Source organism: Danio aesculapii, chromosome 8 (assembly GCF_903798145.1).
Source record: "Danio aesculapii chromosome 8, fDanAes4.1, whole genome shotgun sequence".
NCBI lineage: Eukaryota > Metazoa > Chordata > Actinopteri > Cypriniformes > Danionidae > Danio > Danio aesculapii.
The window spans coordinates 918,953-936,217 of record NC_079442.1 but is presented as its reverse complement, the minus strand read 5'-3'; the positions used below and the strand labels follow the sequence as shown (position 1 = coordinate 936,217).

General features: G+C 34.5%; 2 protein-coding genes across 2 annotated transcripts in view; both read right to left on the bottom strand.

The window, feature by feature from the left end:
* actr8 (actin related protein 8) overlaps nt 1-7,623 on the bottom strand; it is a 20,329-nt gene extending 12,706 nt beyond the window's left edge. Inside the window, exons 1-6 of the mRNA XM_056464563.1 lie at nt 7,440-7,623; nt 6,488-6,658; nt 4,883-4,993; nt 4,704-4,808; nt 1,157-1,330; nt 676-769 (exon numbers count right to left, since the gene is read on the bottom strand). Of these exons, the coding sequence (XP_056320538.1) occupies nt 676-769; nt 1,157-1,330; nt 4,704-4,808; nt 4,883-4,993; nt 6,488-6,658; nt 7,440-7,562 (778 nt within the window). The 5' untranslated portion in view covers nt 7,563-7,623. The remainder of the gene's footprint in view (nt 1-675; nt 770-1,156; nt 1,331-4,703; nt 4,809-4,882; nt 4,994-6,487; nt 6,659-7,439) is intronic.
* A 1,077-nt stretch (nt 7,624-8,700) lies between these two features.
* selenok (selenoprotein K) lies at nt 8,701-15,594 on the bottom strand. The gene is made up of 5 exons (XM_056464562.1): nt 15,513-15,594; nt 14,330-14,420; nt 10,949-11,026; nt 10,087-10,179; nt 8,701-9,037 (listed from the first exon to the last, which is right to left on the bottom strand). The coding sequence occupies exons 1-5, from the start codon at nt 15,529-15,531 to the stop codon at nt 9,034-9,036; spliced, it is 285 nt and encodes a 94-aa protein (XP_056320537.1). The 5' UTR covers nt 15,532-15,594; the 3' UTR covers nt 8,701-9,033.
* Between the last annotated feature and the right edge of the window lie 1,671 nt (nt 15,595-17,265).

Here is a 17,265-nt window from a genome sequence, read left to right as displayed (position 1 = left end):
TCAAACTTACAAACTACACCAAACCTCTTAAGGCCCAAGGTGTTTTTTACATGCATTCATTATTTCTCTTTGCTAGTTGGGCTTATTGGAACCTAATTAGAATAAAAAGTATCATCAAGTATCATCTTTTGAGAAAAATAATGTCAATATATATGTGGACTCGTGGTCCAAATTTACATAACACTCCTTTTTTTTCCAAAAAAATAGGAGTGTTATGCAAGTTCCACATTTTTTTTGGAACTTGCTTTGACTATCAGAGAGTAAAAACAACATTTTTCCCATTTTGGACAGTTAAAAACAGGGTTTGGGGCATTTCATATGCTGCAAAACAGTTGCAGGATGACACTGTGTGTCTGTGACAAAATATAAAACATTCAAAGTATTTTAAAATGCCACTTGAGAGCTAAAATGTGCTGTCCTCATTTGTGGACACTCAAGCCCTAGGAAGTTAACTAATAAATGAACATCACCAAGATTAACAACGTTAACAAATGGAGCATAACTGTAGCGTGTTAAAGAACAATAGGTCTAAAAATAAGCAGAACATTTTCAATCAGTATCTTGTAAACGTCACAGCAGGAATAAGACGTGAAAATGTTTCTGTTTGAAAATAAATGAATAGGTTCTGCTTTTACTACAGTGGAAACGCACACTGAAGCGGATTTTGTGGCATACCTGAGAAACCCATTTTAACAAGCAGCATATTGACGATCTCCTTCACATGCTGACGGTTATATATATCAGGAATCAGGAGGATGCATCTGTAATACTGAGAACAGAAAGAAAAACTCATCGAAAAACATCCGCTCTCATTTAAAAGAAACCTAAATGGGTGAACAGCAAACGCTTTTCTTACTCTGAGCTTTTGTCTTGTTTTCAGTCCACATATCTAAAAATACTTATATCAATTCTTATTGTTGTTTTCAGAAATAATGACTCAAAATGAAGCGAGTTTTTCATTAAAACAAGCCAAATAATCTGCCAATGGGGCAAGCAAGATAATCTTGTTTCAAACCAAAACCAAGATTATTTAGCTGACTCCACGAGCAGATCTTACTTATTATTTCTCAAAACAAAACAGTATTTTTTTACTTGTCTACAAAATGCTTTTTGATTTAAGAGTCGTTTTAGAAAGACAAGGAATCTCCAGCAGTACCTTGAGATCCTTTAGAGGGATCTGTAGGAGCTTCTGAAGAGCGTGAGTCCAGATGTGCTCCAGATCCATCAGGACAGCACTGAGCGAGCCGCCGGAGCTGCTGTGGAGGTTCAGACGACCCCTGCACACTGGCCAGTGCACGCTGTAGCAGTCTGTTGGGTTCACATACAACGCCTCAACACACACACACACACACACACACACACACACACACACACACACACACAAAGACATACACACACATACGTGCACACACATAAATGAGCACACACGCATGTGCACACACGAGCACACACACACATACTATAGTTTAGAGGGGTTCTGCCAAATGAAAAGCAGAAACTCAAAATAAACAGACTGTTCTCATTGTGCTGACAACAAATATTACAATATCATTATATTTAAAGCAGTACTGGACAAAGATTAATCGCATCCAAAATAAAAGTTTGTTTTGACATACTATATGTGTGTGTTTTGTGATTATTTATTTCATATATATATATATATATATATATATATATATATATATATATATATATATATATGCTTGAGTACAAACTGGCCCTGCGTCAGTACAAACTGGCCTTGCTTGAGTACAAACTGGCCCTGCTTGAGTACAAACTGGCCTTGCTTCAGTACAAACTGGCCTTGCTTGAGTACAAACTGGCCCAGCTCTCTGTTCCTAGCTCTGTCTGTCAATGGATCACCAGCTTTCTGACAGATAGACAGCAGCTAGTCAGAATGGGCAAAATCACATCCGACAGCCGCACCATCAGCACTGGTGCCCCCCAGGGATGTGTTCTTTCTCCACTGCTCTTCTCCCTGTACACCAACGACTGCACTGCAAAAGACCCCTCCATCAAACTCATTAAGTTTGCAGACGACACTACTGTTATCGGCCTCATCCAGAACGGTGACGAGTCTGCATACAGACAGGAGGTGGAGCGGCTGGCGTTATGGTGCAGATACAACAACCTGGAGCTGAACACGCTCAAAACAGTGGGGATGATAGTGGACTTCAGGAGAAACCCCCCTGCACTCCCCCCACTCACCATCATGAACAGCACTGTGGCTGCAGTAGAGTCATTCAGGTTCCTGGGCACCACCATCTCTCAGGATCTGAAGTGGGACACTCATATAGACTCTATTGTGAAGAAAGCCCAGCAGAGACTGTACTTCCTTCGTCAGCTGAGGAAGTTCAACCTGCCACAGGAGCTGCTCGTACAGTTCTACTCAGCTGTCATCCAATCCATCCTCTGCACTTCAATCACCGTCTGGTTCGGCTCAGCTGCCAAAACTGACCTCCGTAGACTACAGCGAATAGTCCGGACTGCTGAACGAATCACTGGCACAACCCTTCCTACAGTTCAAGAACTGTACTCTTCCAGAGTGAGTAAAAGGGCTCGCAAAATCACTCTGGACGCCTCACACCCAGCACACTTCCTGTTCCAACTGTTACCGTCTGGTCGGCGCTTCAGAGCACCGAGCACAAAAACAGCCAGACACAGGAAAAGTTTCTTTCCTCAGGCTGTCTACCTTATGAACAGTTAAATATTCCCCTACTGTGCAATAAATATGTGCAATACTTTCTCATACGCACTTGTACACAGCACCTTATATCAATATACAATGCAATACTCTCTACATTCGCACTTGTACACTTATAACCTGTATATTTATAACAATCTGTACATACAACTCAACATCCAGGTTTCTTCACTAACCGCATCTGTTTAATGTTCATCATTTTTTTATTATTATTATTTTATTTTTTCAGATTTATTTTGTGTTGTCACTTGTCACTTTATGTACACTGGTAGCTTCTGTAGCCAAAACAAATTCCTTGTGTGTGTGAAGCACACTTGGCAATAAAACTGATTCTGATTCTGAGATATATATATATATATATATATATATATATATATATATATACATATATACACAGACAGGCATGTGTATTTGATATCAAATATATGTATGATACAAATTATATATAAATTTTAATATCAGTATCATATAGTAGTGTCATATATTCACAAATCACTTTCCCGAACTCTCACATTCAATCTGCCCAGTTGGTGGAATGAACTCCCTAACTACATCAGAACAGCAGAGTCACTTGCTGTCTTCAAGAAACGACTAAAAACGCAACTGTTTAGTCTCCACTTTCCTTCCTAATCTGCAACTGCCTCTCTGGCTATATCACTAACTGTGCCCTCTCTCTCTCTCTCTCAAAAAAAAAATAAATAAATAAAATAAAAATAAAATTTTACTAATGCTCAGCTTCTTAGACTTTACACACCTGAAACTTGTCTACAGCACTTGTTCACTGCTGCTCTTATAGTTGTGTAAATTGCTTCCTTGTCCTCATTTGTAAGTCGCTTTGGATAAAAGCATCTGCTAAATGACTAAATGTAATGTAATGTAAAATGTATATATATATATATATATATATATATATATATATATATATATATATATATACACATACACATATATACATATACATATATATATATATATACATACATACATACATACATACATACATATATATATATATATATATATATATATATATATATATATATATATATATATATATATATATATATATATATATATATATATATATAAACATATATATATATATATAAATATATAAACATCTAAAAACCAAACCCATTTCTCCCCTGAAATAGGAACACGTCATCTTGGGGAGGGTTGTGTTTTGATGACCGTCATAACTGAACGCTACACACGCATGCACACGCACGCACGCACGCATGCACGCATGGTTTGAATTGTAAATTAATGGAGAATGATTGACAGGTGCAGCGGAGGGAAGCGCTGATGTGAACTAAACTTTAACCACATTCATTTTCCCCTGTTATTCACATTAAACTATCAAACGACTTCAGAACATTTTAGAAGACATTGCAGGACACTTTCTTGTGCTTCATAAACAGTGCCAGACGAAATCTGCAGACAATTTTTGCTATTTCTGTGCAGAACTTTGTAAAAAAATCTGCAGATTTATGCAGAATTATTTTGGGAGTATCAAAACTAAAAACTTAAAATATGAAATTAAAAATAATACCCTTTTAACTTTTATTTAATGTTTACAATGCAAATCCAATTAGATCCACTTATTTGGTAAACAAAGTAAGCCTCTCATATGTCTTCTAAAAGACAGAACATATGACTTTACAACCTGTAGTGTAAATAAACCAGATGAACATTTTCATATTAGTCAATAATATTACTGAAATTAATTTAAAAACTGACTAAATATAGATTTACACAAGTAAATAAACAGACTCAATGATGGGCTAAAAAGCTGCGGAAATCTGCAGATTTCTGAGCATGCAGATTCCATGTGGGCCTATTCATAATGTCTTCATGGCTTTATGCACGCCACAGAATAGTAATCATACAATATTAGATTAGGATAGATTAGGAAAACACCTGATCTGTCAAAAAGATCTGCAGCAATGGAACCGATGCACCTCTATTATTTTCATGAGCTATTATTTTCTCCACTTACCTCATCACCGACCACATATTCAGGATGTTGACTTGTGTTTGTCCAGCTGACTTTAGAGTTCGGGTCTAGAACAGCAGGTCGTATCTGTCTGTTGTATAACCTTGCCTGTAAACAAACCCACAGACTCAGCATTCACACACTGACGGTACAGCAGCATTTGATGAGTGTAAAACACACACCTGCTCTGCGGACACTGGCGTTCTCCTCACACCGTTGGACATTTTCTTGGACCAGATCACCTGATCCACCATTTTCAGCCCGCTCTGCCTCTGCTCATTGCTGTCTGCAGACTGCACATGATGTGGACAAAACACACGGTCAATAGCATTCACAAACCTTCAGTAGGAATTAATTGGGTGATTCATGGAAAACTGAAACAAACAAACAAACAAAATAATAATAATTGAACCCATTTTAATATACGGAATTCTGTATTATTAACTATAGTGAACTGACAAACTGTAATACTGTGGTATAATTTAGTTTGTACTAGAGTAAACTGTGGTGTATTGTAGTATAATATAAACTCTATATTTGTAGAAAACTACAGTATTTGTTTACATTACTATAGTTATTGTGTTACCATAGCAACTGTAGAATTACCACACCAGATCAATTGCTATAGTTGTGTTACCATAGCAATTGTAGAATCACCACACCTGATCAATTACTATAGTTGTTGTGTTACCCTAGCAAGTGTAGAATCACTACAACAGATCAATTACCATAATTGTTATTGTGTTACCATAGCAACTGTAGAATCACCACAACAGATCAATTGCTATAATTGTTGTGTTACCATAGCAACTGTAGAATTACCACACCAGATCAATTACTATAGTTGTGTTTCCATAGCAACTGTAGAATCACCACAACAGATCAATTACTACAGTTGTTGTGTTACCATAGCAACTGTAGAATCACCACAACGGATTAATTATTATAGTTGTTGTGTTACCATAGCAACTGTAGAATCACCAAAACAGATCAATTACTACAGTTGTTGTGTTACCATAGCAACTGTAGAATCACCACAACAGTTCAATTACTACAGTTGTTGTGTTACCATAGCAACTGTAGAATCACCACAACCAATCAATTACTATAGTTGTTGTGTTACCATAGCAACTGTAGAATCCCCACAACAGATCAATTACCATAGTTGTTGTTGTGTTACCATAGCAACTACAGAATCACCACACCAGATAAATTACTATAGTTGTTGTGTTACCATAGCAACTGTAAAATTACCACAACAGATTAATTACTATAGTTGTAGTGTTACCATAGCAACTGTAGAATCACCACAACAGATCAATTTCTATAGTTGTTGTGTGACCATAGCAACTGTAGAATCACCACAACAAATTAACTACTATAGTTGTTGTGTTACCGTAGCAACTGTAGAATCGCCACAAGAGTATTGTACTATAGCAGGGATCAACAACAGAAGAGTATTTACTGTAAGTTATAGTATTTCTTCATTTGGGAGTGAACGCACAGCAGATCTGGTCTTCCATAATCATTTTCTTACATTTCATGCAGATGCACAGCCCTACAAAACGATCCCAAATAAACTAAATATATGAATTATTTTCAAAGACAGACTACATAGATAATCTCACATTATATCACAACAAAACAAAATATATATTGCGCAGCTCTACTTTGATTGACGTGAACCAATTTTGGGAGACCAACAAAAGTAAATCAGCAAATATTCAAATAACAGAAATGGACAGGTTATTAGCTCATCTCTATTGGCAGACAGTGGCGTTACTCACATTCAGGCCTTCCCGGAGCAGACACTTGTCTTCATAGCGGCTCTGGCCGGGGTGTTTGTGTCTGCGGGCGATCACATGAGGGACGCTTATGGGTAATGTGTCCGTCGCTCGACCCAGACGCAGCGTTCTTGACCCAGGATGAATCACAACAATGAAGTTGGCTTGAATTTGCTGAAATCGTGTGTGTGAGAGAGAGATGGGGAGAGAAAGAAAAACATTAGTTAAATACAGTTAACTAAATCCATACTATAACTTTAAACAGTTTTGTTACTATAACATAAACATTGTCTAAGAAAACAAACATACAAATTTATAAAAACAACAACATTACTATATAGCTAAACCTAATACGAAAGCATGACTCTTACGTTTGGAGGGGCGTGGCTATGCATATTTTGTCCAAGCCATCAAATGGTCATATTTTGATTAAAGATTACCAAGACAAACATTGTTTTAGTGGATTAACTTGCACAATTTATTGCCTACTGTAAGACTAATGATGTGTGCTAACAAATTAAACGTAAATTTTGATTCAATGAACCGTTAGAGGGGCGTGGCTAAACATTTTTATTGTTTTTTGGGGGGCGTGGCTAAACATATCTCGCCCAAGGCTTCAAACTGACGTCATCAGGTGAAGACTGCTGTTCTAGAGCCGAAGCAAATGGTTGCTTATTGATTAAGAAAATCATTACAGGTTATAAAACAAACTTTTTTTCAGGGGACTAACTTGCACAAATGGCTTGTCCACTTTAAGACTTATAATGTGCGCTAATAAAATAAACACGGTAAATTTTGATTCCATACAGACTTTAATAACAGTGATTCAAATGTTTCTGTTTACTGAATTCTGCACATATCATTTTGCCTACTTTGTGTAACAGTTTAATGGTTGGTACTGTGTAAATGATACAGAAAACCACTCGTGTGTTGATTATTTTTCTGTATTTCTGACCTCCTGCACGGGCTCCGGCACCGCGGCGGGCATGATGGGTCTCTTCACACCGCGCTGCTGCTCTTTTTCCCGGTCTTTCTCTCTGTCTCGGCCGTTCTCCGCATCTCGGTCTGTTTGTGTCATATTTACAAATAAATTCACCAACACAGCGCTGGTGAATCAGACTGAAGCTCAAACCGACTTCTTCGACTTATTTACGTCAGTTGACCCGAGGTTCACTTTCCCGCCACCTGCTGGCCTGGAGACAGGGTTGCCAGGTCTTCGCAACAAAGCGAGTCAAAAGCTTCCCCAATATTATACTAAAAACTCTAAATAATATAGGGGAAATCAGCTGCGAATACTTACATGACATAAATATGTGACACTGTACAACAATAATTAATATTTTTACATGACTGTGAGGGTTGGGTTTTTCATAATTCTATACATTATACACTTGTTATTGTATAATAATCGTAATTCTGTATGTAAATTTATAATACAAAAATAAGGGTAATTCCAAATGGTGATTGTCATCTACTCAGGCTTTACTAGTTTCAAACCTTTATGAGTTTCTTTCTTCTGTTGAACACAAAATATGATCTTTTGATCATATACTTTAATCACTGACAATCAGTTTTTTCCTATTATGGGATTCATGACTACAGGTTTTCAGTTCAATAATAATTTGCTGGAGTAAGATATTTTAACGCAACCATATAAATATAATAAATGCAAAACCTTTAACCCGCAGACTAATAAACCCTACAAATAGAGGAACACAGATCTGTTCAGCTAGAAAACCGCAGATTTGGCAACCCTGAGAAGAATTTTGTTTTTCTCTCACGAAAAATGTTGTGGTATTAACGCCACCCGCTGGACACGTCGTGTTAGTGGAACAGGCAGGGGTGTAGTGGACATTTTAAAAGTGGGGGGGACGGCTGTATGAGATCATATGTTCATATAATTATTAATCACCAGTTTCTAAATGGTCTGTCTCTAAAAGTGAGGGGGACGGATCCCCACCGTCCCCCCTGGTTGCTACGCCCCTGCTGAACCAGGATATATACTTTAGTAATCATTTCTAACACATATTATAGTGCTTTTAAACTATAGAAAATGACTTGAATCTATTATTGTAATTCTTTATGTGCTGAAGTAACACAACAACTCAAATAAAGGTAGTTTTCTACACCTATAGGGTAGCTCCATAGAAATTAAACAGACGTCATATTGAATTTTTCAGTATTTAATAACCAAAACAAAACAATACCAGCCGAAATTCTGGACGAAATTCAACATAACTTATTTTATTGATGCAAATTGTACATAGAATATGCATTACATTTCCTTTTATTAAGACATTAAAGAATAAAAACTGAGAAGAGTTATATAACTGAGCGCCAGTGTGTGTGTGTGTGTGTGTGGCTGCCATGATCAGTGACTCTGGCCCCTCTGTGCAGGAATTCCCAGAGTAACGTCATGAGTGTGCTGTGAAGCACTTGGCAGCCGGTGAAGAGGACGGTGATGATCTGTAGAGCGTCTGCATTAATGTTCATCACAGACTCTCAGCAGCATCTCTCTGTCCTCAGCGCCTGCATCAGCGTGCAGGCGTTTACCTGCAACACACAGACACACACACTTAATCAACAACATTCACAACACTCTCCTCCAGGACATCTCTGTTTTAACATTCAAAACCTTTCAGTGTTCTAAAGGTGCAGTGAGATAAAATAGTTTATTTGATGTAGACGCATAGCATGTTAGTCTTAAGGACGTCTATAAGCTAGTGTGCTCCAATACAGTGATTAAACTCTCATTTACAACACATAAACCTGATATAAACAGCTACAGTTTGCAGTTTGTCACTTCCACCTATATGGACACATGTTTTTTTTTGACGTCACCTCGTTTCTCATCAAATCTTTTATTTATTTATTTATTTAATTAATTATTTATTTATTTAATTCATTATTTATTTATTTATTTATTTATTTATTTATTAAATTATTTATTTATTTATTAAATTATTTATTTATTTAATTCATTATTTATTTATTTATTTAATTATTTATTTATTTATTTATTTAATTCATTAATTATTTATTTATTTATTTATTTATTAAATTATTTATTTATTAAATTATTTATTTATTTATTTAATTATTTATTTATTTATTTAATTCATTATTTATTTATTTTTTTATTTAATTATTTATTTATTTATTTATTTATTTAATTCATTAATTATTTATTTATTTATTAAATTATTTATTTATTTATTAAATTATTTATTTATTTATTTATTTAATTATTTATTTATTTATTTAATTCATTATTTATTTATTTATTTAATTATTTATTTATTTATTTAATTCATTAATTATTTATTTATTTATTTATTTATTTATTAAATTATTTATTTATTTATTAAATTATTTATTTATTAAATTATTTATTTATTTATTTATTAAATTATTTATTTATTTATTAAATTATTTATTTATTTATTAAATTATTTATTTATTTATTTATTAAATTATTTATTTATTTATTTATCAAACTGGTGTCTGTTTCAGTTTTATTTGTAAGCCTCAAACTTTCGACCCCTCATGAATGCCCAGGAGCTGCACCTGAGAGCTTTTCAGTGTGTTTGCGTCTCACTGACCTTCCTCATCCTCCTCCGCCCATGGGTGGAGGAGTGGGACCTGCGCCGTGGTTTATTCTACCCATCCGCCGGCGGCCCGGGAACCCAGGAGGACTGAAAGAACAGAGCAGTGTATAACCCTTGTGTATTGTTCAGATTGACTCCCCTTTGGGTATGTTAGGGGCTGTTTTTGCCCCCATTGACTTCCATTATAATCATATTTATTGATTGCAAAGCCATGTTAGCATGTAATCATGCATTCTTGATTGCTGCTGGTTTTCAATGTTGGGATTAAGAGGTAAAATGGGTCATTTCTACTGTTGATCATCAGTTGTCAGCATTAACCCTTTAGATAGGCCTGTGATGAAGAGTTTCTGGCTTTGATATGGAGTAAAACAGCTGATTAGAGTGTGCAGAAATACACTTATTTTGTTTTGCTTAAACATATCAAGCTAAGTGTGCAAATTAATAACCATAACCATATAATTTTAAGCCAGGAACTAAGCTCATTTTGCAATGCAACTGATGATCGACAGTAAAAATGTCCCTCATCCCAACAGGGAAAACCAGCAACAATCTAGAATGCATGATTATATGCAGTCATGGCTTTGCAATCAATAAATGTGATTAAAATGGAAGTCAATGGAGCAAAAACAGCCAAAAAAGGAGAGTCAATGTGCCCAGAGTGCATAATTGAGTAAATATTTAAAGCATTTTCCTAAAATATGAGTCAAAATAAGATGTATCAGCAAAAATCCTCCCATTTGCGTAAACACAGAGAAGGTTGTGGCCAAATTAAGGCTTAAAAATCAGCCCAGAGTGGATGAAAGCATAAATACAGAGAACATCAGCATGATTTCTGTGATGAAGATGCTGGACGTACCCTCTGCCGTCACTGAAGCGAGACGACGCGCTGTTGTTTCCATCTTTAGACAGATCTGGCTGGACCAGAGTCTGGAAGCTGAGGAGGAATCGCTGACGGTTACAGCAGGTTTGATAAGCACAGTGATTATTGTAATGCATTACAACTAGCACACGTTACATGCACCAGGCACTATGTTAGAAACACGTCTATACCTGTATTTCTGTTTGTTTTATACTTTGTTTCTACAGCCACATACTCTACAGCGAACGTCTTCAAATAGTTTATATTTGCTTTTATTTTCTATTGAATCACTTCTATTTCTCCAAAATTTAGATTTATATTGTTATTATTATTTTCTCAGTACTGGGTTGCGGCTGGAAGGGCATCTGCTGTGTGAAACATATGCTGGAATAGTTGGCGGTTCATTCCGCTGTGTTGAACCCTGATAAATAAGGGACTAAGCTGAAGGAAAATGAATGAATGAATGAATGATTATTATTGGTATTATTTTAAGGTCATGAGTGGTCATGTAAGCCCTTCACTGCATATCATACTGTGCATGAGGAGTTTATGCACAGACTTTTCATTTTCAGCTCGAGCGCTTCCGGTGAACTTTCCATTACAATTGCCACGTTTAAGATGCGATTTCTTTAAAAATCACTGCTTGATTGATATACGATAGAAAGGGAGTCTCAGAATGTACAAGAAGCACCGCGTTAATTCAGATTTCCCCACCATGTCTTTAAAATATGAACATGTATTTCACCACAGTATTTTCAATGGAGTTTCTGAACTCGCCTGCTGCAACTGACGCAGCTTGTGTTTACATCTTGCTTCTTTCATCTCGTTTTATGCTTGAAAACTAAAAGAACGCTCAAGTTTGTTTAACTGAATGTTTTTTTAATAACATTACAACATTGAAGCTGTATAAAACTGAAAACAGTCACATTAACCTTTCAGCGGACGCTTATCATAGGCTGAAAAACACTAGCTGTGCATATACCCACATCTGAATTTGATCAGGTTACTTCTTCTAGTAACCACTGGAGTAGTGATAGAGCTGTGGTATAAAAAATCAATCAAGAAACTGATTCTGCACAGATTCAGAGAGAGAGTTTTAATTTTATTGCCATTTCAGCTTCTTTGGCTATGTCATGGCAAAAAATTAAAATAGATCAATTTTACCACGCTTTATAAATACTAATTTTCTATAACTATAAAAATATTCTAACAATTAAAAGTAATCAACTGCAATAAATAATATACAAGGTAAAATACATAAATAATAATGATAATATATAAGAAAAAACTGTTTTAGATTGTTTAAGGTTTCCTGTTGATAACAATTGTACAATTTTAGATGGATTCACATTTAAAAATATTTCATTTAAAGTCTGTCCAGATAAAATTTGCTGTCTGATAACATTAAAAATGTGGCACTCCACAAGAATATGTTCGCACTGATTCAGAGAATTTCAACATGCATTATTATTTGCTCTTGAGTGAAGCTTTCGTTTCATTGATTTGAGCTTAGTTTCTGATGAGCAAACCTTTTTAGTTTTCAGTTTTGGGTGAAATAACCCTTTAAGGGGGCTAATAAAATTCACCTTGGAAGTTTTTACGTTAAGTATTTTTTTTTATTCCCGCCAAACTAAAATAAATCATCATTTTTCATGAAGAAAGGATTTTGTAATTTGTTTTGATGCTTTAAAATAAACATTCATCTTTGACCCAATAACAAATGCATCCCTAAAACTAAAAATCCTTCACTTGTGTTGGGGTTAGTGATCAGTAGGACTGAGGTAAAGCTGGTTTTGTATTCGCACATTCATTCATTTTGAACAGTGATGCTCCCTATATTGTAGTGATGCCCAATTGGAAGCCCGAGAGCTAAAGTTGGCCTATGGTAACCTTTGATTTGGCCCACCATCCCATCTGAGAAGAGACAAGAGACTGATGGAGATGTTTCGATGGGGATGTTTTACTGTTAAAAGCTAACTGAAATTAAATGTTTCAATTCAATGATGTAAATTAATCAGAGAGCGATGCGGTGGAGCAGTGGGTAGCGCTGTCGCCTCACAGCAAGAAGGTCGCTGGTTCGAGCATCGGCTGGGTCAGTTAGTGTTTCTAGTGCATGTTCTCCCAATGTTGGCGTGGGTTTCCTCCGGGTGCTCTGGTCTCACCCACAAGTCCAAAGACATAGGTGAATTGGGTAAGCTAAATTGTCTGTACTGTATGAGTGTGTGTGAATGAGCGTGTTTGGATGTTTCCTGGTGATAGGTTGCAGCTGGAAGGGCATCCGCTGCATAAAACATGTGCTGGAATAGTTGGCGGTTCATTCTGCTGTGGTGACCCCTGATCAATAAAGGAACTAAGCCGAAAAGAAAATGAATGAATGAGAATTTGTTTAAAATTACTGACAATGCAGAGACTTTGATGAGCAAATCAAGTCAATGGCAGAGCTCCACTGTGTTATAAAAGTCATTGTTTATGTTTTTATTGCATTAAGTTAGAATTTTTAAAAGTTAACCTGCATTATTTAATATGATTTAAACTAATGTTTTCTATTTCCTTTAAAATATTATGAAATAAATTAGGAAATTACCCATGACAACTTTAATGTTTGGTATATTTACCTTCGGCCCACAGCTCTCATTGAGTACGTTTACATGGACACTAATAATCTGATTTTAATATGATTAAGACAACACTCTACCATGTAAACAGTGATTTTTGATTAATTTAATTCGATTTAAGTCATAATCGAACTAAAGAGAAACAGAATTAAGACATGTGGAGTACAGTACAGACATGTAAACACTGCAATCAAACTATTACCGTCATGTAGGACTGTTTGCCTTGTTTTTTTGCGGCAGGATCATCTACACACACACAGCTGTCTGACACTATTATGATACTATACTATATACTATATGTTATAAAAAAGCAACTCATGTAAACACCTTCAATTTATTATTGTCTTAATTAGACTAAGGTAAATAATTTCATTACTGATGTCCATGTAAACGTAGTCACTGATATCTGGTTTTTCGCCCTATGAAAAAGTTTGGGCACCCCTTCTATATAGTTTACTGCTGCTTTAAATATTGAGTCTGAAACGGCATGTAAGAATGTATTCAAAACAGCATTATCATTATTTAATTGACTGTGAACAGTGTTGTACTTTGACAGTCATTGACCGATAATATGATTTCAATATTAAGAATTTACAAGCAAAACTTTTGTGAAATTAACGAGAAAGTCCAAATAAAAAACCAGCTTTACCTCAATAAAAGTAGGGCAGACGTAAACTAGAAGTGCTGCTGTAAATGGCAAGCAATAAACAAATTAAATCTCAATGCTGACTTTGTTTATGCATAAATAAACAAATGAGCTCACAACAAGCCGATGAACTCGACTGCACCCCAGAAGAAGTCGGTCAGGAAGGACAGACTCCAGGGTGAACGGCTCCTGCTGTCCAGAACCTGACCTGAACACACAACAACAGCAGTTATATATTAAAAACATACAAAAATAATGAGCAGTATAACAAATCTTAATACATTACACAATACAAAGCAAACAGCAAAACTCCAAACTTAGTGCTGGGCAAAGATTAATCTTATCTAAAATAAAATTTTGTTTTGACATAATATATGCGTCTGTGTAATATATATATATATATATATATATATATATATATATATATATATATATATATATATATATATATATATATATATATCAATTAAGTATATGCGATAGAGCGACATACACAGAAACAAAACTGTACAAAACAAACAGATATTTAAATTTACATCTAATTTGTATCATATACATATTTTATATCTAAATATATAAACATTTTCTTAAATATATGGATGCATGCATGTTTCTCTTTATATAATATACACAGCACACACACATATAGTACGTCAAATCTAACCTTTATCTTGGAGGCGATTAATTTTTACCCAGCACTAACTTTTATAGATATAATATAACAGAAAACTACACAAAACATTAAATGTGCTTCAAACAAAAATGAATGTTAAATGACGATACAATTACGAACCCTACTATGGTGAACACATAGTTATGAATATCGAAAACATTGAAAGATTATTACTATTATTAATATTGAAAGACTGCATATTTGGTGGAGTTTATTATTATTGTGAGCTTATTTATCGATTAATATGTAAAGTTAAACTTAGAAAACTGTGGAAAAACACGACAGCCTCTTTTAATTATCAACACAATTGTGTTTACCATAGTAGCATTCTTAATATACTACCCGAATTGTATCTATAATGTTAACAAAATAACATACATTATGACAGATTATCCAGAACAAGCAGATTTAATAGTTTAAACCGCGTAAAATAGATTAAAACGCGTCAGGTAAGAAATAAACATTAGTCAGAGTGACTACAATATGTCTAATCTAACACAGCGACGCTAATTTACAGATTTAGCGATGTACAAGTTGCCACATATATATACACATATATATATATATTACGAAAGATTTTTAAAAGTATATTATTTGTCATAAACAAGAGTTGTTTTTAGCCCTTACCATTTGACACATAAACCATCGTCACTGCTGTTTAACCGGATCTGCTCTCCACTTCCGGTTCTGCGCAGTACGGTCAGTGTTTGTTCGTGACGTTTGATGTTTCGCTGATTTTAGCATAATTAATAACTCTCATAATACGTTTATAATCTGTATATGCGACAGTTTTATAAGTGTTTTATATACCCGTGAATTCAATTAGTATGAAGGGCTAAAGTGGGAGAATCTTAGCATTTCGCGCCATTTAACCAAACGCCACATAAACAAAATACTGTAAATAAATGTAGTGTTTTTATCCACACTTTAGTAAAGTACTTGAATTAATCAGTTGTGGTGATTATATAATTGATAACATATAGTAGATAACACAACTGCATACGTTTCTCAATACGTTTTCTACATCTATAGCCTATAGGTTATACTATTTTTACTACAGTAAACTGGTGTATTGTAGTATAATATACCGTATATTATACTACAATACACCACAGTTTACTGTAGTCAAAACAAGTGTATTATAGTATAACAGTTCACTATAGTTAATACTACAGGTATCTGGAGCATTCATTAGCATAAGAGTTGTAAATGCTATAATATACAGTTTAATTAACTATTTGACCACAAAACGGAATATTTCCTCACAATTTACTGTCCCTCAAGTGTTTATAAATGTTTATGATGTTCTGCTGTTGAATACAAATGGAGATACTTCGAAGAATATTGGAAACCTGTAACCATTGATGTCCATAATAGGAAAAAGCATACTACGGTAGTTACCAGTTTCCAACATTCTTGGAAGTATCTTCAACTGTGTTCAACAGAAAAAAAACAAAAGGGAGAAGTAAATGACGGACTTTTCAGTTTTGTGTGAACTATCTCTTTCTACGTTTCTAAACAGTAATGACTTCATAGATAAATAAACACGCAAAAGTAAAGAGTGAGGGCTGTTTCTGAAACATCTGTCAGATATCTGCACCTGTTAGAGGACGTGAAACTGAAAAAACCCATCAGGCACATCTCCCTGCTCAATGAACTCAATAAAGAGTCAAAGAATAATAATCTGAGTCTGTAAAACAAAAAGTACTGCGTTGCATCATTTTATTCTGGAACTTTTTGCCATTCATACAAAATGTCCTGTCTTTATGCAACAATACAACAATGTTCATAAAAAAAATCATATAAATATATATATATATATATATATATATATATATATATATATATATATATATATATATATATATATATATATATATATATATATATATATATATATATATAAAGCATTACGTATATTTGTAAGTACTGATTTAAAAGAATTAAAACGAGGGATGAGGCACACAAATATTAGACAGTAATCATAATTCTTCAAAAGACTAAATCATCTCAGTAACCTTGTGGCATATTAAAATAAATAATCCCAGGTTACTCATAGCGACACCTGCTGTTTGAGTTTGGTACTGTTTGTTAAATGTGAGTCTTATTCACATTTAGTATTTTTTCTTTTATTTTCATGTCTGCACTGTAAGAAGGGATTAGTTGACTTTACTTAGAAAAGGGAGTAAAGTCATTGCCTCATAATTATTAAGTCAACAAACTGTATAATTTTAAAGATTAAGTCAATGGGTTTACAGACTTTTTTAAAGTAAAGTAAAATCGACTTCTCAGATTTTTAAAGTCAAGCAACTAATCGCTTTTTACAGTGTGGTGTAATTAATGACAGAATGTTCATTTTTTGGGTGAACTTTCCCTTTAA